Source organism: Aptenodytes forsteri, unplaced genomic scaffold (assembly GCF_000699145.1).
Source record: "Aptenodytes forsteri isolate BGI_AS27 unplaced genomic scaffold, ASM69914v1 Scaffold81, whole genome shotgun sequence".
Classification (NCBI taxonomy): Eukaryota; Metazoa; Chordata; class Aves; order Sphenisciformes; family Spheniscidae; genus Aptenodytes; species Aptenodytes forsteri.
The window spans coordinates 6,572,372-6,591,879 of record NW_008795259.1 but is presented as its reverse complement, the minus strand read 5'-3'; the positions used below and the strand labels follow the sequence as shown (position 1 = coordinate 6,591,879).

The window sequence follows — 19,508 nt, the reverse complement described above, 5'->3', positions numbered from 1 at the left end:
GTAGTTTCTATTAATGACCACTCATGGCCATAAGTGATTCAAAGTGATTCAGCTTTCATCCACTTCTCTTTCCCTCTCTTTCCTTCCTTCTCTCTTTCTTTCTTTTCTTCCTTCTTTCGCTCTCTCTTTTTCTTCTTTTTTGCTTTGTCTAACCACTGCTGTGTGTGTGATGTGTGTGTATCACAGTGTCAGTGTGTGTCAAAGTCAAGAGCAGCTGTTAGAGAAAATTATTGCAGATACTATCAGACAAATCAGCAAGCTTTGGCGGTTAAGTCATTGGGAAAGTTATTGGAAGCAACTTGTCATTTAAGTTCAAAGTCTGTTCCTAGCTATGGGCAAAGCGTTTCCATTTAAATTAGAGCAACTTAAGAGGAAATATAGCACTCTGCCTCCAATGAGTTAATTATACATCTCTGGACATAAGTGTCTTCAATATAAAAGCCAAAGATACAGCTTCATAATGCCAACATTCCCCAAGTAGAGTTTTCTCAGAGGAGAATTCAATGTAGCACATTATTAATAGGCATTTGGCTGGATTTGGTTTTAGCGTTACTAAGCTGCGTTGGCCTCTAGCAGTTCTTAATTTTTGTCTTTTGGCCTCAAGACATTTTTCATATACAATTTTTATATAGCCAACAGAGACCCTGATAATGTCTAGAAAGGGACGTATGTTGCTAAAGGTACGTGTACGTAGGAAAACAAAATGCCCATCCTTCAAACTAGAAAATAGACAGAAAAATAAGTTACTTTTATCTACATGAAAGTAAGGCAGAAGCTGAAGGCTGTTGCCCCAGGAAGGCCTGAAGACACAGCGACTCACTGACTCATCTGTGCATGCCCAGCATGGACAGTGGGCTGAGAGATGGTGTCCAAAGTACCATGAGACTGACTGACAAAATTTCCTTCTCTGTCTGCTGTAGGCACATACCAATTCAGAGCTCCTGAGTCTATGCCACCTGACTCACCGGTTGGCAGGATAAAAGCTAATGATGCTGACGTGGATGAAAATGCAGAGATTGAATACAGCATCACTGAGGGGGATGGATATGACATGTTTGGAATTACCACAGACAAGGACACACAGGAAGGAATTATAACTGTCAAAAAGGTATACACCTTAACACACTTAATCCCAGCCTCTGAAATACCAGTCAAAACTTTATCGAGCACATACTTGTTTTCCATTTTTAGTGTAACGTGTTATTAATTTGAATGCTATCTATTAGGAATCTCTACATTACCTATGTAAAATTTCTTTTATACAAGCAATTGGGGTCCTTCCTCTTATATCCTCCTTTACTAAACCAATGCACATACTTTGAAGGACCTGAGAGAGTAAATAACCTATGGAGTGGGATAGGACTGAGAAAAAATTCTACAGTCTGAACATATCCACAGAATAACTCAAGGAGGCACCACCATCCAACTGCGATTTTCTCCCTATGATGCTTACAGGATTTGCTCACTTACTAGAAAGTGCTGTGTTAAGACCACAGAAATAATCAGTATCACATTGCCTATTTTGTACTATCAGAAGGTGTTGAATTGTATAGGTATAATATATTAAAGTACATAGACAAATTTCTTTTGACTCACATTTTGTAAAAATGTAATTAATAAATCCATCAGCATGCTTTTGCTTTAGAAAAAAAAACACAGTGCCTTGCTGGATCACAATGGACATCATCTACTAGGTTGCACATTGGCTGTCAGAAAAGGTTTGAGAAATATTGTTTACAGTGGGTTATCAGGCAAGCTTGATAAGGTTACAGATATCATCCTCCATCAGTTCAAGTTCAGTCATCACTAGATAGACATTGTGTAGATTTTCCGAACATGCACTTGCTTGTTGATATCAGTGAGACACCTGTCATTACTTGTTTTTTAGGAGATGCCTTCCAGGGGCTGATTATGGTATCAGTCTAACTCTGTTTGCATTTCTGTCTGTTGCTGACAGAAGCTGTGAATCTTCTACGACATAATGGAAAAACGGGGTGACTAGTCTCTCCCCACATTTCTCTAAGTGCTGTTACAAAGAGTCACTAAATGCTGTTTCTTCATACTTTTAACAGTGTGATATAGTCATAGCCTATCATAAAATCATGTTTTCCTTGATGGGTGGTCCTGGATGTCCAGACACTAGATGTCACGTTGTTTCGTTTCAGTGATGGAATGCCAATATTTAAACAAGCAGCTCCTAGAAAATCTCCCCCCCTTTAGTGTGTGGTGCTTAGGGGCAAGGAATAGACAAGAAAACATCAAAATGCCAAAAATGACAGAATAAAAGGCATGAAGAGTTAAGAATATTTGAGAAGGAAAGATTAATTGATGCTTAGGAGTTCCAGGCATAGAATTCCCTGAAAAAGTGTTTTTTTCTATACCGTACCATCAGTAGCATAGAGCCCTGTCTTTCTCTTTTCTGCTGGCGTTTTAATTCCAGTTCAGTCTCCTGTTATCTGGCACTGGCCTCTCCATGACATCCCCCCATTCATTTGGCTCATCTGGCTGCAAGCCACAGCAATCCCCACAGACCTTTTAAACTTTTCTTTTTCTCTTCCCAGGCATTGGATTTCGAAAATAAAAACCTGTATATTCTGAAAGTGGAAGCTACCAATACTCACGTGGACCCTCGATTCCTCTACCTGGGACCATTCAAGGACTCAGCTACAGTCAGAATTCAGGTGGAGGATGTAGATGAACCCCCCGTGTTCAGCAGACCAGCATACATAATGGAAGTGAAAGAAGGTGTTCCAATAAACACTGTAATAGGAACAGTAACTGCTCAGGATCCAGACGCTGCCAAGAACCCTGTCAAGTAAGCATAGACTATTTCAGCTTGTGTGTAAATTTTTTGCAGCTTTAATTTTGCTTTTTTCATGTCAGCACACACAAAAAAATCACTTTTAACAATGAAATTGTTCAGGTATGCTTAAATATAGAGTATTTCAGATGGTAAATGATCTCTCACGCTTGGGCATATCTAGGTCTGTGTGATTGTGTTTGCATGGCCCTTGCATCTTGAATTACATCCTATCCTCTTCAGTAACTAATATTTGTAGTTATTTCTACCATGGAAGAATTTACTGCCAAAAAAGCACTAAGAATCTGTTAGTGTTCTCCTTCCACCTTTAACATTTTCCAGTGCAGTGCGGTGCATCCTCTTGGATATATGACAGGGGGGTGATTCAGCAGACCTTTCTTCTCCCATCCATCCAGACCTGCTTAACAGAGGTCACATTTACCTTCTCTAAACTGCAAGTAGAAATGCCTTAAATGCAGCTCCTGTGCACACACAGACTCTGATCTCATTTGTATCAGTGTGTCCTGGTTTTCTCTGGGATAGAGTTAATTTCCTTCCTAGTAGCTGGTACAGTGCTGTGTTTTGGATTTAGTATGAGAATAACGTTGATAACGCACCGATGTTTTAGTTGTTGCTAAAGTTAGTAAGATAAGAATCAGTCTCATGGACTTCATAAATTACACTTGCCATGAATCAATAAACTAGTCTTAGAGGAAGTGGAGGAAATGTTAAGGTTGGAGTAGCTAAATCTAAGCCTTCACTTTTGTAAATTAACAGGTACATTGTTTCAGTACATTTGAAAATATACTGGAGTACTTAAGTCATATTGGATAGAGCATAAAAGAACTTTTAAATAGTTGTGTGCTTTAATTAAAGTTCATTGCTACTGACAAGGCAGTAAGAGGAGGAAATGAAAAATACAGCAATATTAAATCCAGGTCAATTTTCAGCATGTCTCTGGGTTGGGCATCTTGGAAATGCAGTAGTAGTCTTAAGATCAAAATAGAACAATACAGGTTTAATAAAACCCAGTCCATCAATACTTTGCACTTCTGCAAACAACTATCTTTCATCAAGGTATCTTACAATGTTTATGAGGTATGAGTAAGTTTTAAGCTCTCAGCTCATCTTGTGAGAGGGGTAAATATTATCATCTTAATTTCCTAGATGAAGAAACTAAATCTAAAACGTTTCTGGCAGAAACCCTCTCTGTCTTCAGTTTACATGCAATGCCCTGCACGTGAATTCTTGTTCAAGACTAAGCCTTCTAATTTTAATTAAGGTTTGCTTTCATTTATATCATGACACGCAACAATTATATAGAGTTCTGGACTAGCAGAGCATAGTAACTTCAAGAGCAATGTAAAGTTTTGCTGACTTTGGTGAAGCCCAGGGGCAGAATGAACACCTTCTATACCATGTCTTCATGGGCATGCTAGCATGAAGATGGAAAATTGGTTGAGGTGACACCCAGTCCCTTTGCAGTCTTCATATGAACCTGCTTTTTTATATCTAATGGCACTGGAGAGTGAGGGGAGCGCTTCCCTGCTTCCCTCTGCTTCCCTGTGGTGATAACCACAACCATTTGCATTTCACACCAGCACCAGCTCCTAATTATAAGTGATTTACAGTGGATAGGGATTATGCTGTTCATTGCCGAGTACTGCCTACTGGCTCTTTTCTGTTAATTGAATGTGTGTGCTAAAACTTACCTGTCTTTCAAAGGGCAGTTCTTTAATACAGCATAGGTACTTTGCGTATTAAAGTATCAGATAATTATTGAAGAAAATTTAGCAGAGGTGTCAAAATTGATGCAGTGCAGCAGAAAACTTGTCTCCTTTATACTCTAATAGCATGCAACAATCAAGGTGAAAGGAGAAGAAAAAGAAAAATGAGGAAGAGGATAGAGTAATAGAAATAAACACAGCAAGAAGAAACATGAAAATCAGCACGAGGAGAAGGAAATCAGCAGAAAGCAGTAGCCTGAGAGATGTTAGCTTGCAATAAATGTAATTTTATGGTGCTAATATCTTGGGTATCTCCTAGAATTCAGGGGCACGGGTTGAGTTTGCATCTTTTTGACAGGGTGATTTTTTTTTCCATCATGCAATAGAGATGCTAAATCTGATTTTCACTTTAAGCTTCGGGGAAGATGCAATTAGACTGTATATATAAGACTTGTCACTTGCTTGTCAATTTTTCTTGACAGCTAAAAATAAAATCTTTAGACACTTGATATTACAATGAAAACCTTCCATTTTCTCCTCTACTTGAGTGAAGACTTCTCTTTTTAAACAAACCGAGCCCTAACTCTGTTAGATGAAAGCCCCTTTGATCTTCCATTAAAGGAAACCTTCACAATATCATTATGAAAACGCGTTATGAAAAATTCACACACACATCCCTTCCTGACCCACAAATCTTCCTGCCTTGCGGTTACATTAGACAGCAAGCTGCTGAACATCAGGAGACAATGAAGCAATAACAAAATAGGAAGCGGATATCTGCCCTGGTTGTCAGAGTGCATAATCGTTCATGACCTATGTATTTGTAGAGCTCCATTTCATCAGTCCAGCCCTTATAAATAAGCTTTGCTGTGACATGACATTAAGAAAATACAAAAATACACCAATAGATGTTTGGCTATATTTGAATATGCACCCATGCGTAGCGACATTAATACACTCCTGAGTAACACTCCACTGTCCAGCTGTGATATAAAAAAAAAGTTTTGCATTCTGCTTGTGTTTGATGTAAACAGAAATATTATGAACCACTGCATACTGAAAAAAAATAATGCTGCAACTGGCACTGCTGTATTGTACATCAGATCTTTTTAAATTGCTAGCTGAGTTTTTTTGCTATAGTAACTCCTCAGAGGCATAATGAAGTTCATCAGTCACTGGAACTGTCTCCCTGCTGTGATTTGATTTACTAAAGTATCCCAGATGAAAATGATCTGCAAACAAATGTAAGGCTTAATTTTGTTTGTGTATTTTACTGACAACATATTTGCATGTGTTAGATTCTCTCTTTCACCCTCCCCTTCTTCCTGTTATGTACGAGGAGAGACTGGAATCTACGTAGATACCTTTTAACTTCCTAGCTTGTCAATTCCTCAAGGTTTGAAAGGGATGAAGGCCTGAAATCTGACAAATAAACACCAGTAATTTCATTAAATAAATGCAAAAATGAGTTTGATGTTGTCTGCTTAATTCTTACTAGGTTATGATCCATAAGTCAGAATCGCCACCAATTCGACATAATTAACAGTCCTTGATCAAAAGAGACTGGATTATACAAACTGAGAAACAGAAGTGACAGTCTAGCTTATTAAAATCATCCTTCTAGACCAGGGTTAATGGTATAATTAGAATATACTTAAACTGCATTGACCTTGTATGTATTTTCTTTTGGATATGAAGAAATAAAATTAACATTTCATTAAGAAGCTGTTCTCTGGTTGTTTTTGGGTTTTTTTTTTTTTTTTTTGTGAGTTTAACTTTCCACTGTACAAATGACTGAATATACGTACAGTTTTATAAGGACTTATATTTTAAAATTCTTAATATCTTGAAGAAGAAGTCCTCAATGTTACAGCTCTGGTAACCTTAGAAAAAGTCCAGAACAATTTTTTTTTCATTTCTTCCAGATACTGTACCACAGATTGAATTTGGGAAATCTTACGAAGTAAAGATAGTGATTACAATATGCCAAGGCATTAAAATGTGCTAAGGCAGTAAGGTATTTTAAGTCCATTCATAATATGAAGCATGAGTGAAAGCATAACTGAAGAAAGAAAAACAACGAATGGACAACTCATGCCTAAAGCTAGATGCTTACTTAAATATCTTGCTGAGCAAGAGCCTGAAACATACTACTACAGTTGGCTGGAACAGCTAATCTATGGAAAATCCTGATATTTAATTTCAAATAGGAATGCAAAATCTAGATTTACTGCAAAATGCAAATACCAAAGTGTTTCAGTTGAAAGATATGGAAATGAGCTACAGAATATCTGAAAAATAATTGAATTCACAAAACACCAACATAATATCATATAAAAGCCTGAATGAATGAAAGTTAAAATGAAACGTTTACCATATCAAATACTTAATTTGTCAAAATATAAGAGAGTCAGACCGGTTTGTATAAACTTGTTTCCATCAAACATTTCAGTTAAGTCAACAAATTCACATGTACTATTTGATTTGGACAAAACAACACAGCTTGCTGGGGCTGTCCCATCAGTCAGCGCTGCGTATAACATACCTTCTCACATACTCCTTTCAAGCTGATGGTAATGTTACAATGCTGCATAAAGGAACTAGGTTAGTGGCACCACAGCTGACTTCATGCAGCTGAAATTCCGGCACTGTTAGTCAAGTGACAGCAACGAACAAAAACTAAATCAACTCCTGAAAATCTAGCAAGGTGTGCCTATGCAAGTCCTACAAAAAAGGTCAGCCTTTTGTGTGAGTACCTTTGAATCTCATTTGGTTGTTTCCATAGGAATTTAATGTGGAAAAAGAAAAACATTTTAGTGCAAATAATTAATACTTGCTATTGTTTTGTTTAGGAAGCTAGGCTACGCTAAAATTCTCATTTTAGAATAACACCAATTTGCTGTGGATATTATATCCCATTTTTTTACTTGTAAAGAAGAAAAAAAAAAAAGCAGTTACAAGATAATTAGCAAGTTAGTTCATTTTAAACCTTTGTCAGAATCACGTGTTTCAACTGGACTCTTGTATTTCCTTCTTCTTCCATGCAAGATCTTTCTCAGAATTTCAGAGACACTGCACAGGCACTGGGAAATCTGTGCAGAATAAGGGATATGTCACGCAGCTGCTCCTAGGGCAGAGCAGGGAACGGAAATTTTCTTCAGCCTCTGCATTCCCCTCCTTTCTGTAGTGGCAGTAAACTCTGCCAGCCATTCTTCTGGCCCAGTTTTCATCTGACAGCATACCAGCTCAGCCGTATCTTAATCCTTGTCTGGACACAAGGGACAGCAGCAGCTGCCTTGTCTCCATCGACGTGGCCTTCAAGGAGACCAAGGGAGCACACTGGGCTTCCTAAGGCTCTGTCCCGGATTGTACACCAGCACACATTCGGGCTTGAAACAAGAGCAGAATAATGCAATTGCATTCTTGCTTTAGCAACATCAGAGACGTATTTCTGTCAAAACCTCCGTAATTTATGCAAGAATTTTCTCTTCATGAGAGATGAAACCAAGTCACAGCATTTGGATCAGGGTGGTAGCACCCCCTCCCGTGAACTGCAGAGCTCTGTTTCTAAAGTTGAGTTCAGTTCAGCAGAAAAAGCAAAAGATCAGATTGAAAATTTGAATCTGTATTTAGACTCTGAGCTCCTCCAGAGCTTGTTAGCATTCATTTTCACATCTAGGTACCATCAAGCAGGGCTGAGCATGTTAGTTTTAATGAATTATAGCAAACCTTTATGTGATACGTACGACGGAATAATGAATCTCTGCTGCCTTGTTTTGAGATGAAACCAAGTCACAGCATTTGGATCAGGGTGGTAGCACCCCCAACTGCAAACTGCAGAGCTCTGTTTCTAAAGTTGAGTTCAGTTCAGCGCAAAAGATCAGATTGAAAATTTGAATCTGTATTTAGACTCTGAGCTCCTCCAAGCTTGTTAGGCATTCATTTTCACATCTAGGTACCATCAAGCAGGGCTGAGCATGTTAGTTTTAATGAATTATAGCAAACCTTTATGTGATACGTACGACGGAATAATGAATCTCTGCTGCCTTGTTTTGGGGGGGGGCAGTCTTTTTAAACGCTGGGAAGTGAAAGCAAGAAATGCACCCCAGCTGTCAAATTTTATATCAGAAATGATTTGGAACAGTTGATATATCAAACCATAAAAAGAGGGTTTTATAATAGGAAAGCCAACTCAGCCTTAAAATAAACTTCATATCTTTCAGGACACAGACTTCACATTTCTCACTAAAAACAAAGCTTTGATGATTCTCAGAGGTATGTAAATTCTGCAGTAATTCATTTATTCAGTGACAATGCTCCGCCTTCTAAATCAAACCTCCAGTGTGTCATTATCCAGTGGCTCAGAACTAGCTCTTTGTGAGAATACATGAAGACTCTGAAGCCTGCGCTGAAAACAAAAGGCAACCCCATTTACTAGCTGTTTGATGTCTAGTCTTAGAAAATGGTTTAAGAACATAGAAATAAAAAGGAAAGAATTCTCCTAACCCCTGTCTCTGTATTTGCAGGTACTCTGTAGATCGACACACTGATATGGACAGAGTATTCAACATCAATTCAGGAAATGGTTCGATATTTACTTCAAAACCCCTTGACCGGGAAACACTGCTATGGCACAACATTACAGTAATAGCAGCAGAGATCAGTAAGTCAAACCTAAATACCACTGCTGTCCCTGATGTAATGAATTTAGCCTTCTAGCTGAGCGTGTGAAAAGCACGGCTGGACAGATGTCAGGTTATATGGATAGTCCGCTCAATACTAATGAAGAAGCGGAAACTCTGCAAGAGGTGGTCTGCAGTTTTGTTACCGTGTTACCATGAAGAGGTAACTTAGCTGAGCAGGGAGGAAAGGTAACAATTCTGTGTTTTCTAATCAGTAATAGCCTTTTTTTTAAATTTTGAACACGACTGTTGAATTCTGAAATTGGCATGCAGCAAGCAAGATGGTTTAAAGCCAAACTGCATTCCATGGCTGAATTCAGTCTGATCCAGACTGAATATAGCCCAGGCTGGATGTTTGCAAGTAAGACTAAAGTGGCTGGGCTGAGCTAGGTGGACAGATCTCAATCAGTTTTAAGGATTTCCATTTTTAACTTCTTTCGCATCCTTTGAAATTATGAGCTATAGTTAACAAATCAGTCTGTCACTTAGTTTAGGATTGCTCAGAAGAAGTAAACTTGTGATAATACTAGTCCTGTTGATTTTAGGAGCGGAAGTGCCAGGGATCTAGATAAGGACGTGTATGCTAGGTGGCCTTAATAAACAATCCTCTTTATTTTAATACATTAACTATAAGCGTGTGACATGCTCAAATACTAGGAAATGCAATTCTATTTGCTTTTGGAGAGTCACAGTGCCTACGATTGTGAAGCATGGTAGAATGGTAGATAGATCTAATATAAACACCAGTTCCGACTGTCACAAAGTCTTTGTGCAACTCAGAGGCTAAATGGCTTTTTCGTTAAACGTAATCTGAGACAATATAAGCTCTACTTTCTGATATTGTGTGTATGTGCATATGGCTCAATCGCCTGCTGAATGGTGAGAAGAGTGTAACTTAGGAGTACTTGACTCCACCTTACTCTATTCTGTAGGTCTTTTTAAAACTGAAAACTGATGTGAAACAATACTATTGAGGCAAGCAGATGGGGTTATGTAAAAAAGTAGTGGGTTAGAGCCTACAGAAATTATGTTTCTTAATAGTTTTCTCCCTCTCTTGAAAGTTTGCACCTTTTAATGCTAGGTATATGGTTTCAGCATAACAAACACTGACTTGTGGCTGACTGTTAGGTGTTTGTGTTTCTATTAAGTCTTTGAAGGAGTAATCTAGAGTCAAGAGTTGTACACTACAGACTGTGCTCCTGGGTAGGGGAGGAGAGGAAAAATAAACACCTAAAAAGGAAAGAATAGCAAGAACATTTAGGAAGCACACTTGCATTGATCCCAGAAGAGCTGAAATAATATACAGTATAGAAAATTGTATACTGGCTGAAAACCAGCTTAGCATCTATATGAAATACTCATTTAGTTCCTTGCCTCCTCCGCTAAGGACAGAACTTCTACCGGGCCAAACCCTCTCAACTAAACCTTTGGTGTCTGACACAGGCTTCTGTCTTAATTACCATTCCTCTTTAGTCTGAATCCTTCCAGGCTGCAACAAGCTACTTCCCAGGCTGTGCTTCACTGAGCCTAGACCAAATTTGGCATAACTGGGGTAGATGCCTTCCAAAGGCAATTTTCTTGGTTGAAATGCAGCTACTGTTTAAACAAGCCTTGGTCTGATCCAGGCTACCTCACTAATTTTAGTCTCAAGAAACTAGACTGGAAAGGAACACTGCTTAATGCTCCTAGCTAAAACCAGTAGTTTCTAGCAAGGCTAGCTAAAGTCCCATTCCACTAAATTTCAGCTAATCAGTGATTGCTCTCAGTGACATACCATCACACCAAACCCCAGGTATATTTCACTGAAGTAATCTAAGAGAAATATCCAGTCAAGTTACAGGCAAGATGCACATACAGATGGATGGGTGCTCCCTTTGATATAAAAAAAGTTAAAAAAAAAAAAAGATAAGTCATAAAGAGAAACACCTTTTAGTGATGACTGTTCTTGATTTCATTTTACAGTAGAAAAAAAATGAAAATAGGAAGTTGTTTTGCCTTTAATTGTCTAGAATTGTCAGTAAGTGTAGATAGCTCAATTTTTTAATGTTCTTTTTCACCAGCATGAGCTGCAGTTGCTCAGCAGCCCGGAGAATCATGTTCTGTTGCAAACAAATAGTTGGTGAAACACTGGGTCAGTACATCTGCCATAGTCAGCAGGCAAACTGGCACTAAAACTCAGCACACAGGGCTACTGATTCACAGCTGCAGAATTACAGCTGGTTTACCGGAGAGAATTCCCAGAGTATTTTTAAATATTCTTTACTTAACACTTAAGGGTAAATCAAACATTGGCAGGACTTTGAGGCTGTATTCAGAAAAAGAACTTTTAACAGTTTGGTTGCTGGGTCAACAGGAAACATACCACTATAGAGATGAATAGATTTAAGCAGTTCGTTGAGTCTGTGGAGCTTTTTTTGGAGATGGAGCCCAGTAGTAATTAAAGGATAATGCAAACAAATTAACCTACATCAATTAATTTGCAAAAATAATTTGAAAGATGACAAAAAAAGTCTTAAAGATGTGTATATATATATTTCAACTTACATTTCCATTAAATCAGAAAAAAGGCCCATGTCCATAGAGCATAGAGTTTTTATGAAGCTTCTGTTTATTACAGTATCATTTTAAATTGTGAGAACTTTAAGCACCTAGAAGTAAAATGAAAATATGTAGTTCATGGTTCAAAAAGCAGGAAAGAAAATAATTGTAATTCTTAAGAGGAGAAGAAACACGCTTGCCAATATAATTGAATGTATTTGTTAGAAAGGTATGCCCTTATAAAACAGTCTTGCCAATAGTCCTGCGACTTCAAATGAGTACCTTTGATTCCTGCCTATTATAAAAATTCAACATTTGTATTGATGTATTTTAGCATAGAATTCAGCCTAGTCTATATTATACATAAACTCTTATTTTATACATTGAATGAATTTAGCCCAATGGTTCATATTAGAAAGTGGTTGATGCTTAATGGAATCATATTAACTTCAGTGGGACTGTGAGGCTTTAAAGCACAATATTTTGTCCAAATGACTGAGATCTGTAATACAAATACACAGTGCCAATTTTGGAGAAGGCATTTTCAATTTTATAAAAATATGATAAACACAGTAATAGGACTTTTATTAAAGCCTAACTCAACAAGTTACTATAATGAATGCTTGTAGAAGCATACAGAGTCTTAGATCTGCTATATTTTATTGCACTATTTTTTTCACGTGAATCATAGCTTAAAATGCATTAATAAACTGTATTAACATGGGTAGGAAATTAACGTAGCAAAACTCAGTGTGAGCCGTCATGAAAGGGAGGGGGAAGGTATTTATTTTAAATAAAACTAATTTCAGTCACACTCATTCCCTCATAGATTTCACTCTCTCACATTCCTACACCCACATACTCCCAGGCACTGAGGTGGGTGCGTCTGGGTGACCTGGCCTAGATCATTTTTTGTGTTATAAGGAGCACAAAAGACACAGATCAAGTCCTGGCAATGTCTCTTGGTTTCCTTTTGATTTGCGATGACAAATTAGTTTGGGGGCAGGTCTTGTACCTTTTAGGAGTCTATGGTGGTTATGATGTGACTTTCTGCCTCAGAACCTTGCCTATTTCACCATTCATGGCTCTTAGGCAAGGTTGCTGCCTGTTGTCTTCCTTCCTTATTTTGTGTATCATCATCTTCATGACTAAAGCCTGTCTCCCCCCAACAGGAAAAGGAATGGTCCAACAGGAAAAGGAATGGTGTATACAATGTGGTGCATTTCCAAATGTTTTCATTTTTATCTAGAAAGATGACAATATTTTCATCAGTATTTTATGCTCAGGAATATCCTTGTCAAATTCAATCTCTTGGCACTATACAGTCCTTATAGGGGAAAAAACATGTTTACATCTGGGGATCTGCAGATTCTATATAGTGCTTATGTTCTTCAGCTGATACTTCACCCCAGCCGCAGTTACTATTTGTATAGCATAATGGTAATCATGGTAGCTTAAGGAACTGTGTCACGAGATTCATAGGGGATAGGATATTATATGTAACAGGTGGAGAGGAAAAAAACACTCAATCCCATCTTCATGACTCTTCAGTATTCCTGTTTCCGAGTTAAGGAAGGGAATATGTTCTAGAAACTTTGTTGCCACCAAACTGTACCAGTTAGGTTAATAAATAGATTTCATTTAATTCCCATAGTATATTTTTTTAATATATATATCACACATACATTCATAATTGTACTTGGAGTGTTCAAAGGAATTTGTAAAACCTGGACTCCTACCCAATCTTAACTGTATAGCTTACACAGAATCAGAGTAACGATAGCACAGCACAATTTTGTGGAATTCACCCCATAACGCATTCCCCAGGAATCAACAGAATATAAGTGGAATGTTGTGAGTGAGAATAATTAAGGCAATGAGCCCCTAAGCCTGTCCCTTTCTTCTCCTGCACTGAGTCAGTGGCTGGGCTAAATAAAATCTCTATTCTTTCTGGTTTTATCATTTCAGACAACCCAAAACAAAGCAGCCGTGTCCCAGTGTTCATTAAGGTTTTGGATGTAAATGACAATGCTCCAGAGTTTGCCATGTTTTACGAGACCTTCGTCTGTGAAAATGCAAAGGCAGAACAGGTGTGTTGTCTGTTTGTACCAAGAAAATATTCCAAATTAATTGAGTTTTGCTACTACTTTTGCATCACCTCATCAAGAGGTTTACTTTGCATTGCATCAAACTGTCAGTTTTGCAAAATTAAACTAAACAGTGGCTGCACAGTATCTGATTACACTTAGTATTCTTGCAGCTAATGTGACAGTGTGTTTTACACTGTTGTTTTCTGTACTGCACCTTGTTATCCCTGATTCATTTTCATTCTGTGATTCTCTGCTTTATTCAGGCACCTCCACTGTCTCCTTCAAAAACAGTTTCAGGTCCGTAACTGTTACAGGTCCTGTCTGTGATATAACTGTTTCCTGCCAGATAACTCTCACTCTACCTGGAGTAGAGTAATAGGACTATTACTAAATGGTTCAAAGTAGCAGATAATTTGGAAGATTCAGCCAAACAATTCCTGTGACATGAGATTTGGGTAGATAAATATACAGCCATCTTGGACTGTCTCACCTTTCACCTCTATTGCTTGTCACATGCAAAGGTTTCCTACCCATCTGGAGTGGCATCAACCCAAGCCTGCTCTTGAATTCAACATGATTTTCCTGCCAACTTTCAAATTCATTATGTTACTGGCTGATGGTATGGGATACAATAGCATGGTGATCCTAAACAGCATCAGCAGCACATGGATCACTTTTCTTAAACTCGCCATAGCAGCATCAGCTGCCTTAAAGCAGAAGAAAATAATGAATGCAATAAGATTGCTTTACAATTCTAGAGTACATAAATAAGCGTAAGGTCCACTGACTGAAGATAATTTTGTTCTTATTGTTTCAGCTGATACAAACATTAAGTGCTGTTGATAAAGATGACTCTTACAGTGGACATCAGTTTTCATTCTCCTTAGCTCCCGAGGCAGCCAGCAGCTCAAACTTTACACTACAGGACAACAGAGGTGAATTTCTAGGAAGAGTTTTCTTTATTATCTCATCCTTGCTTTCAGTCTTCGGATGAAGATTTAACGTGTGCTTTGTGTTTCCAGACAACACAGCAGGGATTTTCACCCGAAAAACCAGATATAACCGGCATGAAATGAGTACCTACTTCTTGCCAGTGGTAATATCAGACAATGACTACCCTATCCAGAGCAGCACTGAAACGGTGACTATTCGAGTATGTGCTTGTGACCATCGAGGAAAGATGCTGTCCTGTAATGCCGAAGCCTTGATTCATCCTACTGGTCTTAGCACTGGGGCTCTTATTGCCATTCTTCTCTGTATCATTATATTACTCGGTAAGTAGCTCAGAGGCATTTTGTTCCCTTCGTGGTTATTTTTCATTGCTACAAGTGATTATACCAAGGCTAGGACAAGAACAAAGCAAAGACATCCTTGTCTTATCCTGCATTTGTATTATTGTATTTCCTCCTCTAAGGGCTGCTACAGATATGGTGTATAGAACACATCCTATCTAATCTTAGTTATCTAAAAGTTAGCAATGTCCAAGCAAGAAGAGACAGCTGGGCTCCACCCTCTGGTCAGTGGAAAGAGACAGGCACCTGTAGAGAGACATTCATCCCATCCCTTTATTGGTATCTGAGGTGGACCAGACTAATCACCCTCTGCAGGTGTCCGTCTCTTTCTATTGACCATAGAGGGAGGCCAGATAACTTAGTTTTAAACAATTAAATTCCTGTGTCTAAACTGAGGAGAAAAATGTCTCAGTGCTTCTGTTCTGCTGGAAAAGGATGCTGAAATAGGGTCACTACTAAAGCACTCTCTCAAAAGCTGCAGGGTCCTCCCTTTCAGGCACCTGTGAATATGAAGAGGTTGGATCCTGAGTGTGGAGGATGTACAGATCTCTGGCTACAGCACTTACAGGTGGTCAACATTTATTTTTTAACAAAAATAAGGACAGTTTGCAACATCTCTCACATTCCTCTCTCTCAGTTTCCACCCCTCTTGTACAGCAGAGGTGATTGGTCCCTCAGCCATTAGCCATAGTCCATTCATCTGGGGAGAACTGTACAATAGAACACAGGCAGTTCTCGGGGAGATGTTATTAGTCACCTTTAGTATCTGTCCAGGAAAGAAGGGAGTCAGACCAATTTTATAGCAGTAGGGTCAAGCAGGGGAGAAAATGTTTCCTCAGTGATTCCACTTCTTTCTACGATACTCGTATCTTCCTTGGACATGCTCATCACCACTGCAGAACCATCCTGATCTTTACCATTAACAAAATTTCCCTCTCCAGTGATGGGTCAAAGACCATGTTGTGATTCTCAGACTTTAACAACGTAGTCATGGCTTGCCCAAATAAGCACTATCCCATTTTCAGAAAAGATTCCCACAATAACAATGTTATCCTGAATTTGCCATTAAATTCGTTTTTCAAAACATGGTATCATTGCCTCTAAGGGCTGAGCTCCCTTCGTATCAAGTTCCTTACCAGAAAAAGAAATCTAATGCTGCGGATAGTCTTGCACTCGTTAGTACAACTGTGCTCATTAATATCAATCTGACATTAAACGATTTCCTGTTTTATGTCAATCGAAAATAATTGATTCTGTGTGCTAAGCAGCACTTTATGTCAATTACTGCTCACGCCACCATGCACCATAAGCAGATTTTCAATTAACTCAGCTATATAATTTTCTATTTTCAGGCTGGTTGCAGGGTTTGCATGTGCAACCACTGCTGAGTGAAAAACAATTCTCTGGGCAGACCTGAACTACAACTTAAAGTTTGGCAGCAACAAAAAGTGCCTGTAAATTGCTAGGTTTATTTGCAGTTTGAGTAAGTCTAGCAGCTTATCAGGAGGCCTCAGATACTGCTAAACACTGGCATGCAAATAAAGATGATGTACTTTAATGTATAACTTCTAATGGTTTTTTTGCCTGCAAGTTCAGCACAAAATAAGAAAACCCAAGTATCAGAGATGTGACATAATTATCAAAGTCTCATCCTTGCATATTCTGTGTAACGCCTTTTTTGTTAATGAGGTACTTCAGCAACCCTTCCATGTAAAAACTATCATTCCTACTCTTTCTCAGATCGTTCTACCGGTCGCTCTTCCGGAAGTCCATTCAAAATCGACGCTGTGTTTTCAAGTTCTCCAAAATTTTTTCCAGCTATCTCCGTTCTCTCACATAGACCTTTCCCCAGTCTTCCCACATAGTGTCACAGCTTTATGCTCTTAAGGAAGAGAATTCTCTCTTACTGCATTTTTGCACAGCAGCACAAAGAAGCATCACTCAGATTAGGACCCTTACGTGACACCATAAGTAAATCCTCATCATCAGGGTGAGAGCCTGAAGCTTTCACCATCTGAACCAGCCCTCCTAATTCCTTCAGTTTCACCACGTCACTTATTTCCTTTCAACTCATATTAACAGATGTTCTCCCTTACTCACACTATTCCTATGGTAAAGACACAGCAGGAATTAGAGCATTTTCCTACTTTATCCTATCTTCTTGGGATCCCTTTATAGTCGATGGAGAGAAAGAGTATGAGACTATTCCACAACATGCTTGAGCACATCTACAGATAGCGTCTTGCTCTAAGCAATCCTGCAGGGGAGCCCATCATTCGAAAAAAAAAAAATCAGCTTTTTGTCTGTTGAAGGAAGCTAAGAAAGACAAGTTTCAATGGGCTAAAATTTTGTTTTGGGGATGTCCTTAGTCCTTGGCGTTGCCCTTAACAGGGTTACAAATGAGGAAGAGACTGCAAAAAGAAAAAAAAGCTTTTTAACAGTTACCGTGCTTTGATTCACACACCATTTTAGAAACACGGCTGACATAAAAAATAATTTTGAACCACCTTATCGTCTCATATCAATGAGTTTAGGCATTTTCTGATTTGCTTTGCTTTATTGTGAAAGAACTATAAAGCCAGCAAGATGTGTCTTTTCCGAGTTCGTGCAGCAGAGCTGAAATATTGGGCATTGTGGTCCTCAGACTACGAAAGCAACAGTGACAGTAGTAATACATCCCGGCTCCTTGCTGCTGTTCATTTGTAAATATTCAGCCATTTACCACCTTAAGGTAGAATCCAGCTAAGAAATCTGAAATTAGCTTCTAAAGGAAATAACGTGTTGAACATATCCCCTCCCACCCTCTGTGCCCACTTCTCCAACAGTACCAGCGATCACTACTGAGTAAAAATATTTAGATTTTGATCAGGGCCTTGGAAAGGGTTCCTGCCCTCCAAATAAATGAAATACACACACACACAAAATTATCTGTTTGAGAAATCTCATGCCTTTGGCAGATTAAATAATACCATTACCATATCTCATCAGTCTAAGATTTAAACCATGCACTTTTTTAAGGTGATGTACATTGTAAAAACATGCCAGGGAAGTTAATAAAACTTGGACTTTGTGCTGGCTGAAAATCCACTCCGTATTCCAAGCTTTTTTCCAGAGGAGGGTAGATTTACTTATCTTGAAATGCAGCTTTGCTAACCTATTGTCACAGCCCAGTACGTACTAGCCTTGTCCATAGCACAAGTTGCATCTCGTCTCAGGGGGTCAAGGTGAGTAACACTTGACGTTACTTATTTTGCTCCCTTCCCAACTCTCATAAAACTAGTTCTGTTCTCAAGGCAACAAAATTGCTATATGACTCTGGGTAAAAATGTGCCTACTGGCAAAAAGATACTCCACTTGGCTTCTTACAAGCTTGACATCTCCTTTCTTCTAGTGCATATCCATGCCATTTCATCTCCCAAGGTACTCACAGGCAGAGCAAGCACAGTCTGAAAACCTGACGTGCGCATCTGCAGTTTTGCAAAACATCTTTTAAAACTTTGAATTCGAGCAGAGGCACAGCATTTCTTCTGGGTTGTAATGGAGTTAGGGATTAACCTTTCCCTTTCTCTTCCCCTGTTATTTTTGCTTCCAGTTACAGTGGTGCTGTTTGCAGCACTGAGACGGCAGCGGAAGAAAGAGCCTTTGATTATTTCCAAAGAAGACATCAGAGACAACATTGTCAGTTATAACGATGAAGGTGGTGGAGAGGAAGACACCCAGGCATTTGATATCGGCACGCTGAGGAATCCTGAAGCCATAGACGATAATAAGTTACGCAGAGACATTGTGCCGGAAACACTTTTTATGCCACGGCGGACTGCAACAGCGCGAGATAACACGGATGTCAGAGATTTCATTAACCAAAGGTTAAAGGAAAATGATACAGATCCAACGGCACCCCCGTATGACTCGTTAGCAACCTACGCGTATGAAGGTAATGGTTCTGTGGCCGAGTCCCTCAGCTCCTTGGAGTCGGTGACTACAGACGGAGATCAGGACTACGATTACCTCAGTGACTGGGGACCTCGGTTTAAAAAGCTGGCAGATATGTATGGCGCAATGGACAGTGACAAAGACTCTTAATATGTTGCCTTTTTTTTTCTTTTTTTTTTCCCTTCCTCATTTTCAGAAACAGCATTGAGATATGTGAATTGGCTATTTCTTTCTATTTCTCCACAGCTGTGTGAAAGGGTTCTCTGTTCTACCCATTCAAATTGTCTAATGACTGCAGTCTGTGTGGATCTGCCATCAGAAAACTTTTTCTAGTATCATTTTATGAGCTTCCAAGAGGCAAAATTCTTATTTTTTACTGCATCCAGTTTACCAAGCCAATCTTACAGGCACGGCAGTAGTGGAGGGGAAAAAAAGGATCAGATGGG

At 38.8% G+C, this 19,508-nt stretch overlaps 1 protein-coding gene across 3 annotated transcripts in view; it reads left to right on the top strand.

Moving 5' to 3' along the window:
* CDH6 (cadherin 6) overlaps positions 1-19,222 on the top strand; it is a 48,795-nt gene extending 29,573 nt beyond the window's left edge. The window contains exons 5-11 of one of the 3 annotated variants that reach the window (XM_009279215.1): positions 921-1,108; positions 2,562-2,815; positions 9,054-9,190; positions 13,716-13,837; positions 14,655-14,772; positions 14,860-15,111; positions 18,722-19,222. In XM_009279215.1, the coding sequence (XP_009277490.1) occupies positions 921-1,108; positions 2,562-2,815; positions 9,054-9,190; positions 13,716-13,837; positions 14,655-14,772; positions 14,860-15,111; positions 18,722-19,212 (1,562 nt within the window). In that variant the 3' untranslated portion in view covers positions 19,213-19,222. The remainder of the gene's footprint in view (positions 1-920; positions 1,109-2,561; positions 2,816-9,053; positions 9,191-13,715; positions 13,838-14,654; positions 14,773-14,859; positions 15,112-18,721) is intronic. The other 2 variants (XM_019472036.1, XM_019472035.1) reach the window with 2 other exon arrangements.
* Positions 19,223-19,508: the final 286 nt, after the last annotated feature.